Source organism: Engystomops pustulosus, chromosome 6 (assembly GCF_040894005.1).
Source record: "Engystomops pustulosus chromosome 6, aEngPut4.maternal, whole genome shotgun sequence".
NCBI classification, from domain to species: Eukaryota; Metazoa; Chordata; class Amphibia; order Anura; family Leptodactylidae; genus Engystomops; species Engystomops pustulosus.
In genome coordinates this window covers 135,557,982-135,575,811 of record NC_092416.1, presented here as the reverse complement: position 1 = coordinate 135,575,811, position 17,830 = coordinate 135,557,982, and the positions used below count along the sequence as shown (strand labels likewise).

The following is a 17,830-nucleotide window of genomic DNA, read 5'->3' as shown; positions in this document are numbered from 1 at the left end:
CTGGCTTCTGCTGTTATTCACTCCTCCCCATTTAGGGATGAGGAGGAGTCACTGGGCAATGTATATAAGCATACAGTGGGATATGTCAGGAATCACTTCTCTACAGTACAGTGCGGTACTACATATTCTGTAATGTCTCTTACTTGTGCCAGGATGAGCTACACTTTTGGGCACAAGGCTTGGATGGCCCCATTTTATTTTGTGGTGTGCCATATTTAACCAAAATTAAACTGAAGATTCCCCTGTGTGATATAGAGCATCAAGCAGTTCTTTTGGTTTTCTGTACAAGGTCACACTTTATCTGTATTTTCATATCTGTTATCCGCTTATTTGTTTTATTCATTATTTTTATTCAAGTTAAGAGTTTGTAAACTTTGTAACCCTATGGAAATCAGTAATGGGTTCTAATGTTTTCTAACTCACAATGGTGATCTATTGTATGCTGTATCAAGAAGAGTTGCTGCTTAAAAATGGGTGTTGACTGAATTATATATGTATTTACTAAATAAGATACAGATGGTGTAGAGGTTGGACAATAAGTAGTCTTCTTTTCGCACACAATACAGAGCCATCCCGGCAGGCATCAATATGAATGGATAGAATGACTGATGTGAAGTATGGACGTCATGATGAATGAGTGAGTGTTCGCGTGCAGATAATACTATATAATACCTTGTACCAAGCTAGCTTTAATACCAGTAATATTTTTATCTCTGTAAATTCCTTCCCCAACCACATTCACGTCATCATAACTCACGCGCCCTTCTTTTTATATGAACTCTAGTACACAGAATCAATCTTACTGTCGACAAGGACAACTCCAATAAATCAGTTCCTTTTCTGCATATCTTCTGATTCTCACAGCGACAGCTAACCAAAAGCATCTCACCCAAACTTGCTGAATAATTTGTGAGGTGTCCAGACAAGACTGTGTGCCCCAGGGCACCACAGGGAGATGCAAGGTAGTGCTTGGCGGAGCTTGATGTTCTCAACTAAATGGGATTCTTCTGCCATCGCTTTAATTTGTGGAGTTTAATTATCAGCCACAGATTCACAAAACAGAGACAATATATGAAGGGACATAATGTACAATAAATTATTGTGTTTAAATGACTTGGTAATGGAGGGTAGAACGCTAATAATGTGGATAAAAAATAGAAAAATAGAGACCCATTGAAATTCAAAGTTCTATAGAATTCCGACGGTTCATAGAAATAAAAATGAATCAAGAATTAACATAATATACATGAGGAAAGATCCATCAAGTTCAACCTGGAAATTTAAGAGGACAAGAATGGAAGGAAAACATACAATGAAGGGGGCCAAAACAAAAAACATCGACCACCCTGATAAAAATTCTTCCTAAAATACGAGTGATTGGAATGTAACCACATTATTAATAAATTTTTTACATTTACAGAATTGTTTTCTTTTGAGGAATCCCCTAATCTTTTATTAAAATGATAAACAGTATGTACCCCATAGTCTATTCCCCAACACCACAGCTTGTACAGTAAAGAATCCTTCCGGCTTTAGAAGCAGTTGTTTGAAATTACACAATGTTATTAAATTTGTGATCTACATTTACATCTTTCTCTCTTTAAATGTCTCTTACATATGCTGCATGCAGATATTTAGGACTCAGATGCATAGCTTTACCCGTGTCTACTGAGTTAGAAGTCCCAGGACACATTTGAAACAAAGCAAAAAAAGTACATTTCCAATAGCAAGGTGGTCACGTCATATTATTTTAGATTTGCAATATGTCTTGTGGCTTAAGGCCCCACTAGCGTTGCATTTCATGTCAGGGTGCAATGCGTGAAAAACTGGCGTTTTTGGCTGCGTTTTTGTTCCATTTTTCCTTGGTGTTGTTTGCGTTTTTTTGCGTTTTCGGTGCGTTTTTCACGCGCGTTTTTTAAGTCAATGGGACTTTTTCAAAGGGACCATGGTTCGGGAATAAAATGTTTTATTTAATTGAGAAAGAATGTCTTCAGATAAGTTAGCAGATGTATGCAAACATCTACAATCTTTTCTTCACTGTTCCGCCCGCGTATATTATCTCCTGACAAGTTAGCAGATGTGAAGAACAGTGAAGAATAGAATAAAAACAGTGAACACAGTGAACACAGGATCATTTAAGTGAAAAACACAGTAAAGAACACAGTGAAGAATAGATTACAGATGTTCGGCACATCTGCTTACTTGTCGGGAGATACGCGCGGAATGGTGCGAACAAAATAGCATGTGAAGAATAATATATATGTGTGAAGAACACATTGCAGATGTATGGAAACATCTGCAATGTGTTCTTTACACACATATATATTATTCTTCACATGCTATTTTGTTCGCACCATTCCGCGCGTATCTCCCGACAAGTAAGCAGATGTGCCGAACATCTGTAATCTATTCTTCACTGTGTTCTGCACTGTGTTTTCACTTAAATGATCCTGTGTTCACTGTTTTTATTCTATTCTTCACTGTTCTTCACTGTGTTTTTTTAATTAAATGCTCGATCTCGAGCAGGGGAATTATTCATGTCACCTAGCAACCCATCCATTTAAAACGCACTGCACTCGCATTGCACTTGCAATGCTTGCGAGTGCAATGCATTTTTGATGCGTCTCCATAGACTTGAATGGGGCGGGAAAAACGTGCGTGAAACGCAAAAATAGAGCATGCTGCGACTTTGACGTGCGTCAAATCAAACGCAAGCACGCGCATGAAAAACAACGCAAATGAGGAAAGACCCATTGGAAACAATGGGACAGAGTGCAATGCAAGTTCTGTGCGTCAAAAGCACGCGCAGAACTCGCGCGTGAAAAACGCTAGCGTGGAAGGGGCCTAATAGTTATCAACACAGAGATTTTCATGCAGGTTCATTATGGTTGGATCCAGCTTCAGCTTTGTGTTCAGCACCAGGGACAAACATGTCCAATAGCTGTGCATCTCAAGGATTTTTGTGGTAAATTTCTGTGTAGGTAACTTTTGAACCACAAGAGATTTGGCAGCAATTGATTTCTGAGACCATTATGATTTTCTCCGATATGACCACATTCACATTGGAAAAACCAGCCCTCAATCCACTATGGCAGATTTTAAGATGGCAGCCATGTTCTGGACATACCCAAGGTATGGTATTCAGGGTATTCGGCTATGTCCTGTTCCCTATCATTTCTGAAATAAAACTGGTTTTTGGCCATTAAATCCTCCATCTTGTAGATTGACTCATTTACTACATGAATGCACAAAAAGTGTGTCATAGGATGGCCATAAACCTTTAGCCGCTCACCATTTGACTAATATATAGTTATTCCTCTCATCTCCCCTACACCTATGCATGCTCTGTTAGCTGATTGTACAAGCGCTTTCCTAACAGGGTGAATGAAGTGATTTAATTCTGGCGGTGGCTTACCTCCTAGTGGAACAAGGTAAATTTATTATCTCTGTCGCTCCATACTCATAAAATACAAAATAATTGGCCCATAGTTTCCCAGTCTTACTGGAACATTGAATTGGCCTTAAGTCTGTTTGTGGATTCTAAACATCATCCATATCTATGGAGTTGAAAGGACTATTTTACTGTGATGCACGAATGTCCCAGCTATTAGGAATACATATTTGTGCCTCAGTGGATTCCTTTGTAAGCTGCACATTTGTATATGACATGTGGAAGATCTAATTTGGGGGAGGGGGGGGGGGTGCATAAAGCTTAAAACTGGCCTACAGCAAGCTTGATAATTGGAGAATAGCTGCTATTGAACACAAAGATATTGGGATTATCCCCTTAAACCATTGTAACCTACTGAAATCCACATGTTTTATGGCATATAATGCAGTTCTGCCATTGTCTTTATACCCATTAAAAAGAAACATACTGTGAATAAACTGTAGAAGAAAGCGAGAATCCTCCAGACAATCCCAGTGCCCTTTCTTTCTTCTATTACTGTTACCGTGGTACATTGTGCCTGACATTAGTAATACTAGTGTAATGGTCGCTTAGGGGCACAATCTACTCTTGCTGAAAGCTGATGGGATATTTTAGGCCGAATTTGCTCTCCCATGTATCACCAGGTATTCATAAATCTTCAGTCTCTCTATTAGAACGGAATCATTGAAGATTACTTAACCCTTTAACATGACGTGTTGTTATGGTTGGTATTTTCAGCTCGTTTGTGAGAATGCTGATTCACTAGCTACACTCAACAACCCATCGGGGGGCATTTATCCATTTTGTCGCAAGGTGGCGCTGAAATGGTGCTATAATTTTCAGTGGGATGTAAGTTTTGGTGCCAAAGATTAATGATTTGGTGCATGAACAACAAGGTATAGAACTTTCTCCCCATTGATTGAGGTAAAATGAGAACTCCCTAACCCAGTTTTTAACTGCTGTAATTGTGCGCCAAAAATTGTGGCGCCACAAAATGAGTCATAAAAAAAGAAGCGCCAGAAAAGTGTCAGATTCACCAGTGGCGCCACAATTTTGCTTCTAAAAAAGAGCAAGTCGTGAGTGTCACACAATGCAACGAATACAATATTGTGGCGTCAATACTTCATAAATAAGGCGCAAAATGCACAGCAAGGGGAAAAAAAATCCATAATAAATGCCCCCATTCGATTGTCTTAATGTGCTAACTCTGCCTCATAGTGATCTCATTATACTTACCTCATTATAGATTTTTTGATTAAGAACAGGTCAATTTGATGTGATTATTTAGTGTTTCTAGTAATGTCTCAGCTTCCTGCTGAGATTGCACCAGAATAATAAAAAGACATTCTGGATACACAACAATTCCTATAAGTTTCTATAAGTAGTATTTGTGTGATTGAGGGAGAGGGTCGATCTGATCTTTGAGTAGCCTAAATTTAGAACTACAGTACCAGTCAGTGCTAGTTGAATAGAACAAAAGTTAATGGCAATACTGTATATTACAGTAGCATCAAAGTAGATAAGATTGTACCTGTAAAACAAATATCTGCAAGAATATTGACATACTAAGGGTTGTAATTTTCTGCTCTTTTGTGGATTTCCGTCTCAAATTTCATCTCAATTTACACCAATAGACACATCAAATTCTGATTAAAGTGTCTAGGTTCTCCGGTAAGTACCACTTGTTTTCAACCTGTTTTTCATTGGTGGTTGATCCCAACTGGTGACACATTGATAGTTATTCCAAGGATAGGACATTCATATTGGGTGCCCTAAGTATATTGGGTAAATGAAGCTGTAGTGTGTATATGTTACCATTGATCCATTCACTGTGACTGAAAGAGCTTGGTATTCTTATATTAGACTACATCAATATAGTAGCACCAAGAGGTCTAATGATACAATCTTAGTAACAAGGTGGTTTATCCAACAAAAATATGTACAAGTAACAAGCCATAGACAAACAATGTATAGTTTACTCGTTGAAATTTTCTCTATGAAATGGTTCCAGCTCGCTGCCCTTTTCAGTGTTATATACCTAGTTTCTGGTTATATTGGTGCTGTGTCCGAAAGACACCATAGGAGTAAAGAGTTTTTTTGTTCAGTGCTTTGGAAAAAGGTTCACAATTAGGTCTACACTGGTCAGACATTGATATGCCATTGCTGTATGTTATTGGAAGTAGTCGATTCATAGATTCTATTTTATCATAGTAGATTTGGTTGAATGGAGATACAGATTTATCATGTCCACCCTATCATTGTACAATCAAGTACAAATTAGACAATTACAGGCAGTAGAAGATAGGTTCTATAGGTTTGTACTTAAGTTGAATTTGTATGTCAGAACTGGTATATTTTATATTTGTAGCTCCAGACAATTTTTTTTTTATGTCTCTAAGACAATTGGTTTTCCAAAATTTTGTACTGTCATTGTAACAAAGATTATCAATAAAACTTCATTACAGACACCTTACAGCTGATCATTGAAGTCTGAGACTATAGTAAAGCATCCAGAGAGCTTCACCAGAGGTCACAGTAGGCAGAGAGGACCATCTGTAACTAGCGGTCGTCTGTAAGTAGGGTGTACTTAAGTAGGGGACCACCAATAATGCAATCTACATTACAAGCCTAACCTGTCTTCAGGTGTCATCACTATATTTGATACAGTAGTGCACAATATAGTAAATCATTGTCGAAACTGGAATGTGATAGAAAACCGCCATATTGTAGATATCATTTTATAAATAGGAATGTGACACTGAACTTTTTAGCGTAATTCGAACTATTGTACAAAATCAGATATTACCCATATTAGGCCACAATGATTATGTCCATGTGTTCCACATCTCTCCGATCCAGGTTACGTAAGAACATTGAGATAAACACACTGCTTAAAAGGAAATGGTAACGACAATTGTTGCAATTATTTGTGAACATACCACCAGCAGATGATATGCACATTAGGTAGTATATATGGATCTTTACCACCACCAAAACAAAACTGCCCCTGCCCTCTGTGGTTCTCCCACATAGTACCCACTATCTTTATAATCAAACAACTTCACAGCTTGTGTGCCTTGTTTGATCTGAGTTTTGTTTCCATCAATAAGCTGGTAATCGTTTTATTAATGTAATTATTAAGAATTATACATTTGGCCTGGAATAAACAGATGTGGTATAAGATTGTGATGGTAAGATAACCAGTAGAATGTGAATTTACTACTGTCCTGTACTGTCCTGTGAATGATATGGGCAGATATTACCTCTCACAGTGACATGGGATCTTTAGCACCATGAGGATGGCTGTGTTTACTGCCTCAGGCCAGGACACTTGCCTGATCTCACTAGGGCTGTGTCAGACATCTGAGTACAATCTCTGCTGAAGTCTATCATGCCTGGGCATACAGTAATAGCCTGGTGAAATGGGCATTTAACTAGAGCCTGGGCATAATGTAGCATCTGTCTGCTGTGTTGTGTACTGTGTGACTCTACTATTGTCTCCCTTTCATTCCTTACTGTAGATGAGGACTTCTGACAAGTACTTACTCTGTCCTTCAAACTTCCTGATGATGGTGTCCAGGTAGGTATTCTGGGGGGCCACATGCCCCCTCCTCACCGGCATCTTGGAATCAGATGTCTCCTCTCAGTTGATGTAGCAGAAAGTTCCCAGTCCTCTAGGCGTCTTTTACCAAAGGAGACCTCAGGATCCGATCTTCTAGCTTCATGGCAGTAACATCTTAACCCTTTGTGGAAGCATAAAGCAGCGATGATGGGAGGATTAGGAATGTGCAGGGATGGGAATAACAGTGCATGGAGCCTCCACACTATAACAGGAGTTGTCAACAGCCACAACTGTGAGTTTTGATGACAACTTCAACCCGGCCCCGACTCCCTGACGTCTTCTCCTGGGAGGTCAGAGATGACAGGTGCCGCTGTGGATAGCAGGAGCTGTCCTCTGTGTGGTGCTGAGCGTGCAGCTACTAATCCCCGGCTGGGGGTGGAGTGGGGCCGCTCGCTATTAAATCCACACTCACGTTGCATGAACAGACAAGTCTTATTCTCTGTGTCTAGAAGACAGTTTGCAAGGAAATCCCTTCTGTTCACTCTTTAGTTGCTGGGCAGATCTGCTCCGGTGTCCATAGGAGACACTTCCACTGGATACAGTAGGATCAGGCTACATCATCTTTAGGACTTCCTATTCCAGTCATTGTACTATTTCACATTGTATCCCATTACAGAGCACAGCATCCCTGCATCACAGCAGTGTTCTCTCCCAGCTGTGCTCCATGCTTGTTTTGTCTGTTTCCTTCCTTATAAAGTGGGATTTCAGCTGTAATAAGATAAGCTGATGTGATCAGATGAGGGCTGATAACATGTTAATGAGGGAGAAGAGAGGCACAATATAGTAAAAACTGAAGGATTAAGAAGGATTGTCTAGACTTATGTCAATAAATTGTAGAATAGAGTTCTGCAACTTTCTAATACATTTTGGCAGGATTTATTCAGAGGAAAATGTGTTCAAAGCAAACAAATTAGATTTATGATCTCATTTTTCAAGGGAAACATAATTGGTTGTTTCAGGAAATGTCCCCGATTTGATAAATAATGCCCTTGTGTTGTTAAAGGGAACCCGTCACCAGGTTTTACAACACTAAACTACTTGCCCCTCTCAGGTAGAATAGAATTCCCTATTCTATGTGAAATCTCATGCATTTAATTATAAAAAAAATCTCCCCTTAAGTAAGGTAAATATGACTCTTCTCACCTCATTTTCACATGAAATGAGACAAGTTTAGAGGCTGCAGCGTGTTATATCCTCTATTCTATTGTTCTATAGTGCCTAGAAACCTGCTTTTTGTGTGTCATATTAAAGATAAGAATCTCATCAGGGTTATGGTCTGTAAGCTAAAGAACTGGACTGGACTAGGTGCTATAGAACTGAAGATAAACAAGTGATGCTACCACTGCAACCAATAAACTTGACACATTCTATATGAAAATGGTTTGAGAAGAGTCATTACTGCCTGACTGTAAGGGCTTAGGAGTCTGCTACTCAGGTACAAAAAATGCGGACGTGAAGTGTCTGTTTTTTTCACATACTGTACGTATGTCATCCCTTTTTTTCACATCTGCAAATGGATGGGTTTCTAATCTACTTTTTGCCCTGCCCAATTGATTGCCTAGCAACAGTTGAGAAAAAAACGGACTACATATGGATGTCATACATGTACTGTCCGTTTTTTTTGTTGATCCATTGACTTCTATGGAGGTCTGCAGTCTTCGTGTAAGAAAAAAATAGTGCATGCTGCATTTTTTTCTCACTGTCTGCACATCCATAAAAAAGGATGCATGAATAGACCCATAGAAATCAATGGGTCTGTATACCATCTGCAAAAAAAACCGGATAGCATACAGACCTCAAAAACACTCGTCTGAATGAGAAACATTTTTTTATAGGTAAATGTGTGAGATGTTGCTGTAGACCATCTGCTAGATACATGCTGCTTTGACTGTGTTTTATTTTAAATGTTTTACGTGAAAAATGTTTTATTAAAAGGTTTTTTATTCGATTTCTAGTATTTAGTTTATTGGTTACTTTCTCCTTTATATTGGGCTAATTGGTCACACGTGGAGAAAGAGTTACAAGTTATTGCCCCCTTGAACCTTTCTTAGATAACATATGATGATGTGGCATCATCCTCCTGAGTCTCGAAAAGGTTAACCCCCGCATCGTTGATAAATACAGGCTATGTGGTAGTACTGGAGGCTCCCTCTATCATCTCTTTTGGACATGCTCACTGATTCAGTTTATGTCATGTACAGTACAAACCCATTTAGAATCCCTTGTGAACACCACTACCACATTGAACCACATGGCATTCCCACTGGGCTTCCCACCGATTTCTGGGAGTAGGTTTGGGGAAGACTATACCCTGACGGTTGCAAAGACATTAATATCCTTGTAAGTAATTTTACCAGCTATATTATCTGTGCTGCTTTTTCTGTATTGCTGGTTATCAATTCTTGAATATTGTAATCAGATTTTGTGTATGGGATTGTCTTGTTTCGTGTATGCACTTTGGTTTAGGGGGGATCATCTTTGTGGTTGTCTCACATCACCTAGGACAGTGATGGCGAACCTTTTAGAGACTGGGTGCCCAAACTACAACCAAAACACACTTATTTATTGCAAAGTGCCAGCACGGAAATTTAAGTAGTAGTTTATTGCTACCTGTTCAATCATATTGGCCAACAAAACAGTTGAAAGAATAAGGGCAAATTTTGACAAATGTTGTAGCATCTCGCTATGGTTCCCCTGTGATTGCAGATGGAGAGATCCAGCACTCATTCATGAAAAGTTAAAAAATCAATTTTCTTTATTTCGACTTCATTAAAAAAATAGAGAAATATACAATATGGAAAAAATGTAGTAAGCTTACATACAAAAGTAAAAAACACAGAGGGACCTATGCGTTTCGGACGCTATATGTTCCGTCCTTAGTCATGACACACTTCTTCCATGCCAGCAAGGCTTCCAAGCAGTTCACATTTAACATGAAAATGGTAGCATCCACAAGCCATCTCAAATGACTATGCATGCAGAAAAACTATTCTTTATTATGAAATAGAATGTAGATTCACAAACCCACTGTGCTCTATGGTACATTTAGTGCTGCAGAACTTCTTTTGTATTCTTGGCCAGATCTCTGATTTGTCACAATTCTGTCTCTGAGCTCCTTGGGCAGTTCCTTAGAGCAAATGATTCTGACATGCACAGTGAGGTCTTATTTAGACAGGTTTGTCTAAATCTGTGTCCAATCTGTTTAATTAAAAACAGCTGGACTCCAATGAAGGAGTACACCCATCATCAAGGAGGACCAGAAATGGACAGCATGTAAGTTAAATATGAGTGTCACAGCAAAGGGTCTGAATACTTATCACCATGTGATAGTTCAGTTTTTTTTTGCTTAATTAACACAAATATCTACATTTCTGTTTTTTTTCCTGTGAAGATGGGTTGCAGAGTGTACTTTAATGAGCAAAAAAAATAACTTTTTGGATTTTACCAATTGGCTGCAATGAAACAAAGAGTGAAAAATTTAAAGGGGTCTGAATACTTGCCATACCCACTCTATGGTATATATCTGTAGGGTTAGGGTCTCATGCATTAGGTAATCATAGTAATTGTGTTGCACATATCCACAATACAATGCCAATATCCCAGCATGAACCTATACTGCTTGTTTGTTTTCATAGAGACATTTTTGATCTTACATTATATATACCCCTTTAAGACCTAGGGTCACTTGCTCAGAGTATCAGCCAGCGACATCTTGTTTATTGATCCAACATTTACTATATATAGAGATTATGAATGTGTGGAATTCCCAGAGCTTTATGGCATTACCACATCAATCTATATTAAAGAAAATGTAATGATTTTATTAAAGTAGTAGATCTCAGTTTAGAAGGCTGTTTGTTGTGTAACTTCACAGCATATATATACATCAGTGTATCTAAGTTAGGCTGCCTATAGGTTATGTGGTCTTTGCTGCCAGTTGGGTAACATATTGCTTCTATTTCAGCATGAAACAACAGTAGGGATCAATTAGGAATCATGGGACCAGATTAAGACTCTATTAATACTGACATTTTGAACCAGTCTTAATATTACCCACCTGCCAATGCTCTGCTGATGGATCTACTAAAAAGCCTGCGCCTCCAAGCAGATCTGGAAGTGATGTCAGACCCGTTAGATTAGGTCTGATCTAGCAGTGATTTTAGCTATAGTCTCTGCTGATATTCCGGTAAAAAGACTATTGTAAATAGGACGGGCTGGGGATTTTACATTCCCATCTGCTTCCTGCTCTACTAATGCTGGTGGTAAAGGGGCTTATTATATGCCCTCAGTGCCAGCAAACTGTCGAAGAAGGTACAGTGGATCTGCCTCTATAAGTCTTTATGTAGCTTTCATTTTCTTAGACTAATACTATATGTACATTAATATGGTTCTCCAGTTATAGCAAACTATACTTGCCCTGTTAACGTTTGCCAGTGGCTGTGGGTCACATGACCACCTTCCTGTGAAGTCACATGTTCTGTTGGCTTCCAGTGGATGCTCCCTTCTTCATAACCACATAACAGTGGTTGGAGGGGTGTATGGATCCAAGTACATTAAGGACAAGTACATTTGCTTCAGTACGCCTGCAGGAAGATGACAATGAAAGTTTGGGGGCCCCACCAACTGTTTACAGTATCGGCGATGCGGGCAGTCGTTTGGCCGCCCATATCGCCCACTAGCTGTCTGCCGAACCGGTGGAAGATTACTGGCCGGAACATTTATGTTCACGGCAGAGCAAGGGAACAAGGTTCCCTGCTCTACCATTCACATCAAAGCATGCAGGAAGTCTTCCTGGTGCAGGCGTGCAGTGTGTGGCATCATGCCTGCACCAGACATCTGACCTGCTGGAAGAGGAGGAAGATGATTGGCGCAGTGGGGGAGCAGAAGAAGGTAAGCAAAGTTTTATTATTTTACTGTATTCAGTTACTGGGCTGTATGTAGGGGGTGGGCTGTATATAGATAATGCTAGGTGATGGGCTGTATATAAATAATGCTCGGGGATGAATATAGTGAATACTGGGAGCTGTATATAGTTATTGTTAATGGACTGTTTATAGTAATCGTGAGGGGGCTGTATATAGTGATTAAGGGGGGCTGTTTATAGTGATTAAGGGGGGCTGTATATAGTGATTATTGGGGGGCTGTATGTAGTTATCGTTAGGCGGCTGTATATAGTGATTTCTGAGGGGCTGTATATAGTAATTGTTAGGCAGCTGTATAAAGTGATTACTGGGGGCTTTATATAGTTATTGTAAGGGAGCTCTTTATAGTTATTGTGAGTGGGCTGTATATAGTGAATACTGGGAGCTAGTTATTGTTAATGGACTGTTTATAGGGGGCTGTATATAGTGATTATGGGGGTGCTGTATATATTGTTGGTGGCTGTATATGGTGATTACTAGGGAGCTGTATGTAGTGATTATTGGGGGGCTGTATATAGTTATTGTTAGGCGGCTGTATATAGTGATTACTGGGGGTCTGTATATAGTTATTGTTAGGTGGCTGTATATAGTGATTACTGGGGGTCTCTATATAGTTAGTTAGATGGCTGTATATAGTGATTACTGGTGGCTGTATATAGTTATTGTTAGGCAGCTGTATATAGTGATTACTAGGGGGCTGTATATAGTTATTGTTAGTCGACTGTATATAGTGATTACTTTGAGGCTGTATATAGTTATTGCTAATGGACTATTTATAGTTATTGTGAGGGGGCTGTATATAGTTATTGTTAAGCGACTGTATATAGTGATTACTGGGGGCTGTATATAGTTATTGTTAGAGGGCTGTATACAGTGATTGCTGGGGGAGCTGTATATAGTGAATACTGGCTTGGCTGTATATAGTTATTGTTAGGGGGCTGTATACAGAGAATACCGTTGGGGCAGTAAATATTTATTGTTAGGCGGATGTATATAACTATTGTTAGGGGGCTGTATATAGAGATTACTGGGGAGGCTGTATACAGCGATTGCTGTTTCCTATCTGACTACATTCTGGGGGGGCCTCCACCAGATTTTGCGCCCGGTTGCCCTCTCCAACCTTAATCCGGCCCTGACAAAGTGCATCTGGGCCATTGTATTAGGCCTCATTAGTGTTTTTATAACTTGCAATGATTGGTCCCGTTTAGAAGGACACAAAAGTCCAGGGCCTGACTTTAGGGTTGGGTTTCAGTTGATTTTGTCCTTTGCATACAGCAGGGCAACTAGTAGAATGTAACCCAATGCTGGAACAGGCCACTTTTTTCCCTTGAATTTGATCCCTGCCCCTTTAATGTTCTAGTTTCATAAAGCTTAGTGCGCTGTGCCATTTGTAAAAGGTAACTATTTGGGACAATTTTAGCATGGGTAAACTCCCGGTCATTGCTTTAAGTGATATATTTTTTGTTAAAAGAGTCATCTCACATTCCATTTTTAACAGTCTGAGCCCGGTCATGTCACCGACCATAGGGAAGGCGGGGGAGAGGTCTTCCCCAGTAATGTGAGGCCGGCTTGGATTGTCCATTGAAAGTTTTTGCTTCTGTGGATAAATGAATTGTACTTGATGCATTTCATAGCTTGGCTATGTAATCCAACAAAACCCTAAAGAAACAACTGTAGATAGTGATGAGTGATTAGACGATTATAGTACAAGGCAATTATACAGGACTACAAACATGTTGGAGATTGTTCTTTAAATCATTTTGAAAGCAATTTCATGGCTGAAAAAGTTTGAAAAATTAACATTACACACTTGATAGGAATGTTGGGTTTTTAATTAATTATATTTCATACCTTATATATATATTGTGCTGTGTCAGAAGTACTGATCACGGGCAGTTTCAACTCAATATTTTTGAGTTAATGCTAGCCAGCAGCAGTGAGGGCAGAGGTCACACTAACCCCTATCATTTTCAGTTTTGTTTCATCAATTCACAGAACAGAATCCTAAAATTATGGTGGGAAAATTTGGTGTTCAAGTTGCAATTTTTATTAGTTTTATTTAAAACTGATGGTGACTTCTGAAGACGTTTAAGACTTTTCTTTTAAAAAGTTGCAAATTTCCCTAAAATATTTTCATCGGACCAAGGATCAGTTGATAAAAAAAAAACTGAAGAGCGAGCAGCCGACTTTCTGTAGACATAAGACATCGATTAGCAAAACGCTATGTTCCCCATATGAATTTTTAATGTTTAAATCTTGACAAATGACTTGTTCATCCAACAATCCACGGCTAAAGTGGTGCTGTGCTAATCCTTTTATCACCTTGGCTCCTACATAAATGACCTGTGTACTGTCATAGGCTGACCAATACATAAGTACAGTAACACTAGCGCCATATCAAAAATCTTACAATTATTGTGTTGGGGTCAAAAAAGAATAGACACATCTGTATACAAAAATACTCCTTTTTTCCCATAAGATGACTACGTGCACACTACGAATGCAGCTTGACGTATTTTTGTGCTAGCCTGTATCAACAGCTAACACACATCCCTATGTATTTTAATGGGCTAACACACAACCAAGGTTTCCATGGCCCCTTGTGAGAGCCGATTGTCAGAATCCTTTTCAGACAGTCATTGGCACATGAGCAGACCTCACTAGCCGATGACATATGGATGATAAAGAAACATGGAGGTGGGTTTATCACTTCATCACTTGACGGAAGGTAAAATAGTCACAATTCCTGTCTTTGCAGCAGGAATTGCAACTACAGGTGGTCCCCTACTTAAGGACACCCGACTTACAGACAACCCATAGTTACAGACTGACCCCTCTGACCTTTGGTGAAGCTTTCTGAATGCTTTACTATACTCCCAGACTGCAATGATCAGCTGTACGGTGTCTGTAATGAAGCTTTATGGATAATCCTTGGTCCCATTACAGCAAAAAATGTTTAAACTCCAATTGTCACTGGGGCCAAAATTTTTTTGTCTGGATCTACAATTATAAAATATACAGTTTCGACTTACATACAAATTCAACTTAAGAACAACCCTCCGGACCCTATCTTGTATGTAACCCGGGGACTGCCTGTATTTCAAGCCTTGTTTGCCAGAAAACTGGCTTGCTTTACAAACCTATTTTTTACCTCTAAAGTTCATCTCTTATGGATACTTAGTAGCAGTGCATTAGATAATAAATTGGTGTCTGTGGGTGCGGTCACACATACCTTTAGCAAGCACAGCAGTAGCGCCTGGGGTTTGTCTCGGCCCGATCGCATACGTTTCCATTGAAATACACACTAGCATTGAGTTTGTAAATGCAATGCTAATTGTATATTTGACTGCAGTCTGAGGGTGCGGCACACATGGCACTTGCATTGACAAAATATTTCCAAGGAAACCCATGCGACAACCAGCACCCAGTGATTGGCATGGATAAAATACAAGACGGGTATAAAACGTGTTTGCATGGAAATATATGTAATTGGGCCAAGCCCTGCCCACAGGTGTATGTATTGCATTTGTAAACGCAATGCAAATGCATTTGTGACCATACACCCTAACAGCAGGGCCACATCTGCCATGAGGGACCCCGTTTTGGGGGAGCAGAAAAAAAAAAAAAAAATCAATTACCGATGTATACTGCAAAAGTGTGTGTGGGGGTTAAAGGCTGTGTATACTGGGGGAGAGGCTTTGTGCTGCTGGCGGGGTACTGTATATAATTTAATTTGGGAGTATGTATATGGAGGCTGTTATAAATAGGGGTGCTGTATATAAATTAGCTGGGTGTTGTAGATCAGGGGGTGCAGTGTATATATAATGGGTGCTTTAGATACTATAACTTATTTCAAGCGACTATATAAAGAATGTTTTATGTGGGGAATAGCATGTTCAGTTGAGAAGTGACGATAAATATACAGCATAATGGAGCGTGTTCTTAAATATACAAGTGACTGCAGTTTTTCGGGGACACCGTGTGGAGTTGCACTGCATGGAGCTGAAAACATTTAACTGTGAATTCAGCAGAGATCAACCACGGCCGGAGAAATCATAAAGAAGTCCTCTCCCTGATTGGGCAGTTCATTACTTGTAAGGTACAAGATGTGTCACTAATATCTGTGTTATTGACTGATACTAGTGTTGTAGGTAGTATCAATGGCTTTGGGGGGCAGCATTTTCAATTTTCACCTTCGGTAGCAAAAAGGCTAGAATCAGCCCTACCTAACAGAGATGTGAACTGTCCATAAACATTGACACTTTCTGCGAGATTTAGCACCGACTTTTTGGTGTAAAAAGTGGCAACAAAAATTTAATGTTTTTTTTGGAGAAAAAAAAAAAAAAAAAAATCACATGGGCCTTTTCTCACCACTCGGAAATAGTGGGTAAACAAAAGCACTTCAAGTGCAATGCTGTGCAAAGCCACATTTCAGATAAAACTGAAAAGCAGCGGAGCTCCAAAGGAAGTCAAAGAACTATCATAAAGAGCTGACCCAATGATAAATCTTTGGGTTTGCGTGCAGATCCATTGCCAATTTCATTCTATTTATCTTATATCAAATGTTTTTAACCTAACACCATTTCTGAGATCCATCAAAGATGTTGAGTAATAAATGTGCTTATAGACAATCTTTAGAAACAAAAACTTGTAAAAGGCTCTTGAAGGGTTAAAGCCCCCGCCCCTTAAATGCAGACGTTTAATTATAGCCTATGAGACATTGTGATTATTATATAACCTTTTCTTAATGATTTATAAATAGACACCAATGAACAGTGAACCATATTATCAGGTCATTCTTCAGTTCATTCTAACTCTTGGAGGGAGTTACGTTCTAAGCCTGCACAGAATGTATAAATAAAAAATATAATATAATATATTTATATATTATACACACACACACACACATACTGTACTCATGGCGCCCTTTATTTTTAAATTATGATCCTCCCTACCGTGTATCTACCTAAAAAATATGGGACAATTGTTAAAGGAGGGAGGGTTATGCATAATTTCAGTTATCTCAATTTTGTTTATTCAAAAGGTCTCATCTGTTGCATCTGATGATTTGTGCCAAATTTGCCCCTGCACCATTTTGAACTTCTGGATTTCCATTACAAATCAGCAGTAAGTAGCCTGATTTGATAGACATATTCAGGTGCAGATTCCCTCCAGTCCCTCAGTGGCAACTCAAGGACAACTTAGGAACTAGTTTTACTTTGTAATGTTGCCTTTCCACTGCACACATCCACACCTCATGTGCCACATCTCTCAAGCCATCATGATAAACCGGATGTGCAAAAGATTTGAGTTCATAAGACTCTCTTAATGCCCAATGATAAACCTGTCCCATTGGTAGAGAATGGAGACAATGAGAATTTTACAGAAACAGCAACACTCCGGGTATCCCAGAAAGATTTTTGGACAAATTGAAATTCACTTACAGATAGGTCATGCTCTCACACAGCGGTTTTGTAAAGTATCCATGTCGTACTTTATACCTAGACTTTTAAAAACCAGTGTTGTATATGGGGCATGTAGAAACCTGCTGAAAGTTCTGGCCCATTTTTTCTTTGCTCCCAGGTGAGAGAATGTAAATTGTCCTACAAGTGGCAATGTAAATGGAGAAGCAATGAATCTCTGGTGTATGAAATCACAAGTAGACTTGTTTTTATTATAAGCCCATTGGATGATCGTTTATTTTTTATTAAAATAACCTCTTAAAAAGGTTTCATGGTTTCTCTGTAGAAGCACACGACAAGTTTTTAAGACTCACAGATAAATTGGTTCATCAAATCATATTGACATAACGGTTGCAGGTGTGAACTTTATGGAAAAATGTGAGTTGAAACAGTC

The 17,830-nt window shown here is 39.1% G+C and overlaps 1 protein-coding gene across 2 annotated transcripts in view; it reads right to left on the bottom strand.

Annotated features, from left to right (window-relative positions):
- The window catches only part of KCNH6 (potassium voltage-gated channel subfamily H member 6), a 150,695-nt gene extending 143,090 nt beyond the window's left edge, over positions 1-7,605 (bottom strand). Inside the window, exon 1 of one of the 2 annotated variants that reach the window (XM_072111176.1) lies at positions 6,977-7,605. In XM_072111176.1, the coding sequence (XP_071967277.1) occupies positions 6,977-7,052 (76 nt within the window). In that variant the 5' untranslated portion in view covers positions 7,053-7,605. The remainder of the gene's footprint in view (positions 1-6,976) is intronic. The other variant, XM_072111177.1, reaches the window with a different exon arrangement.
- Between the last annotated feature and the right edge of the window lie 10,225 nt (positions 7,606-17,830).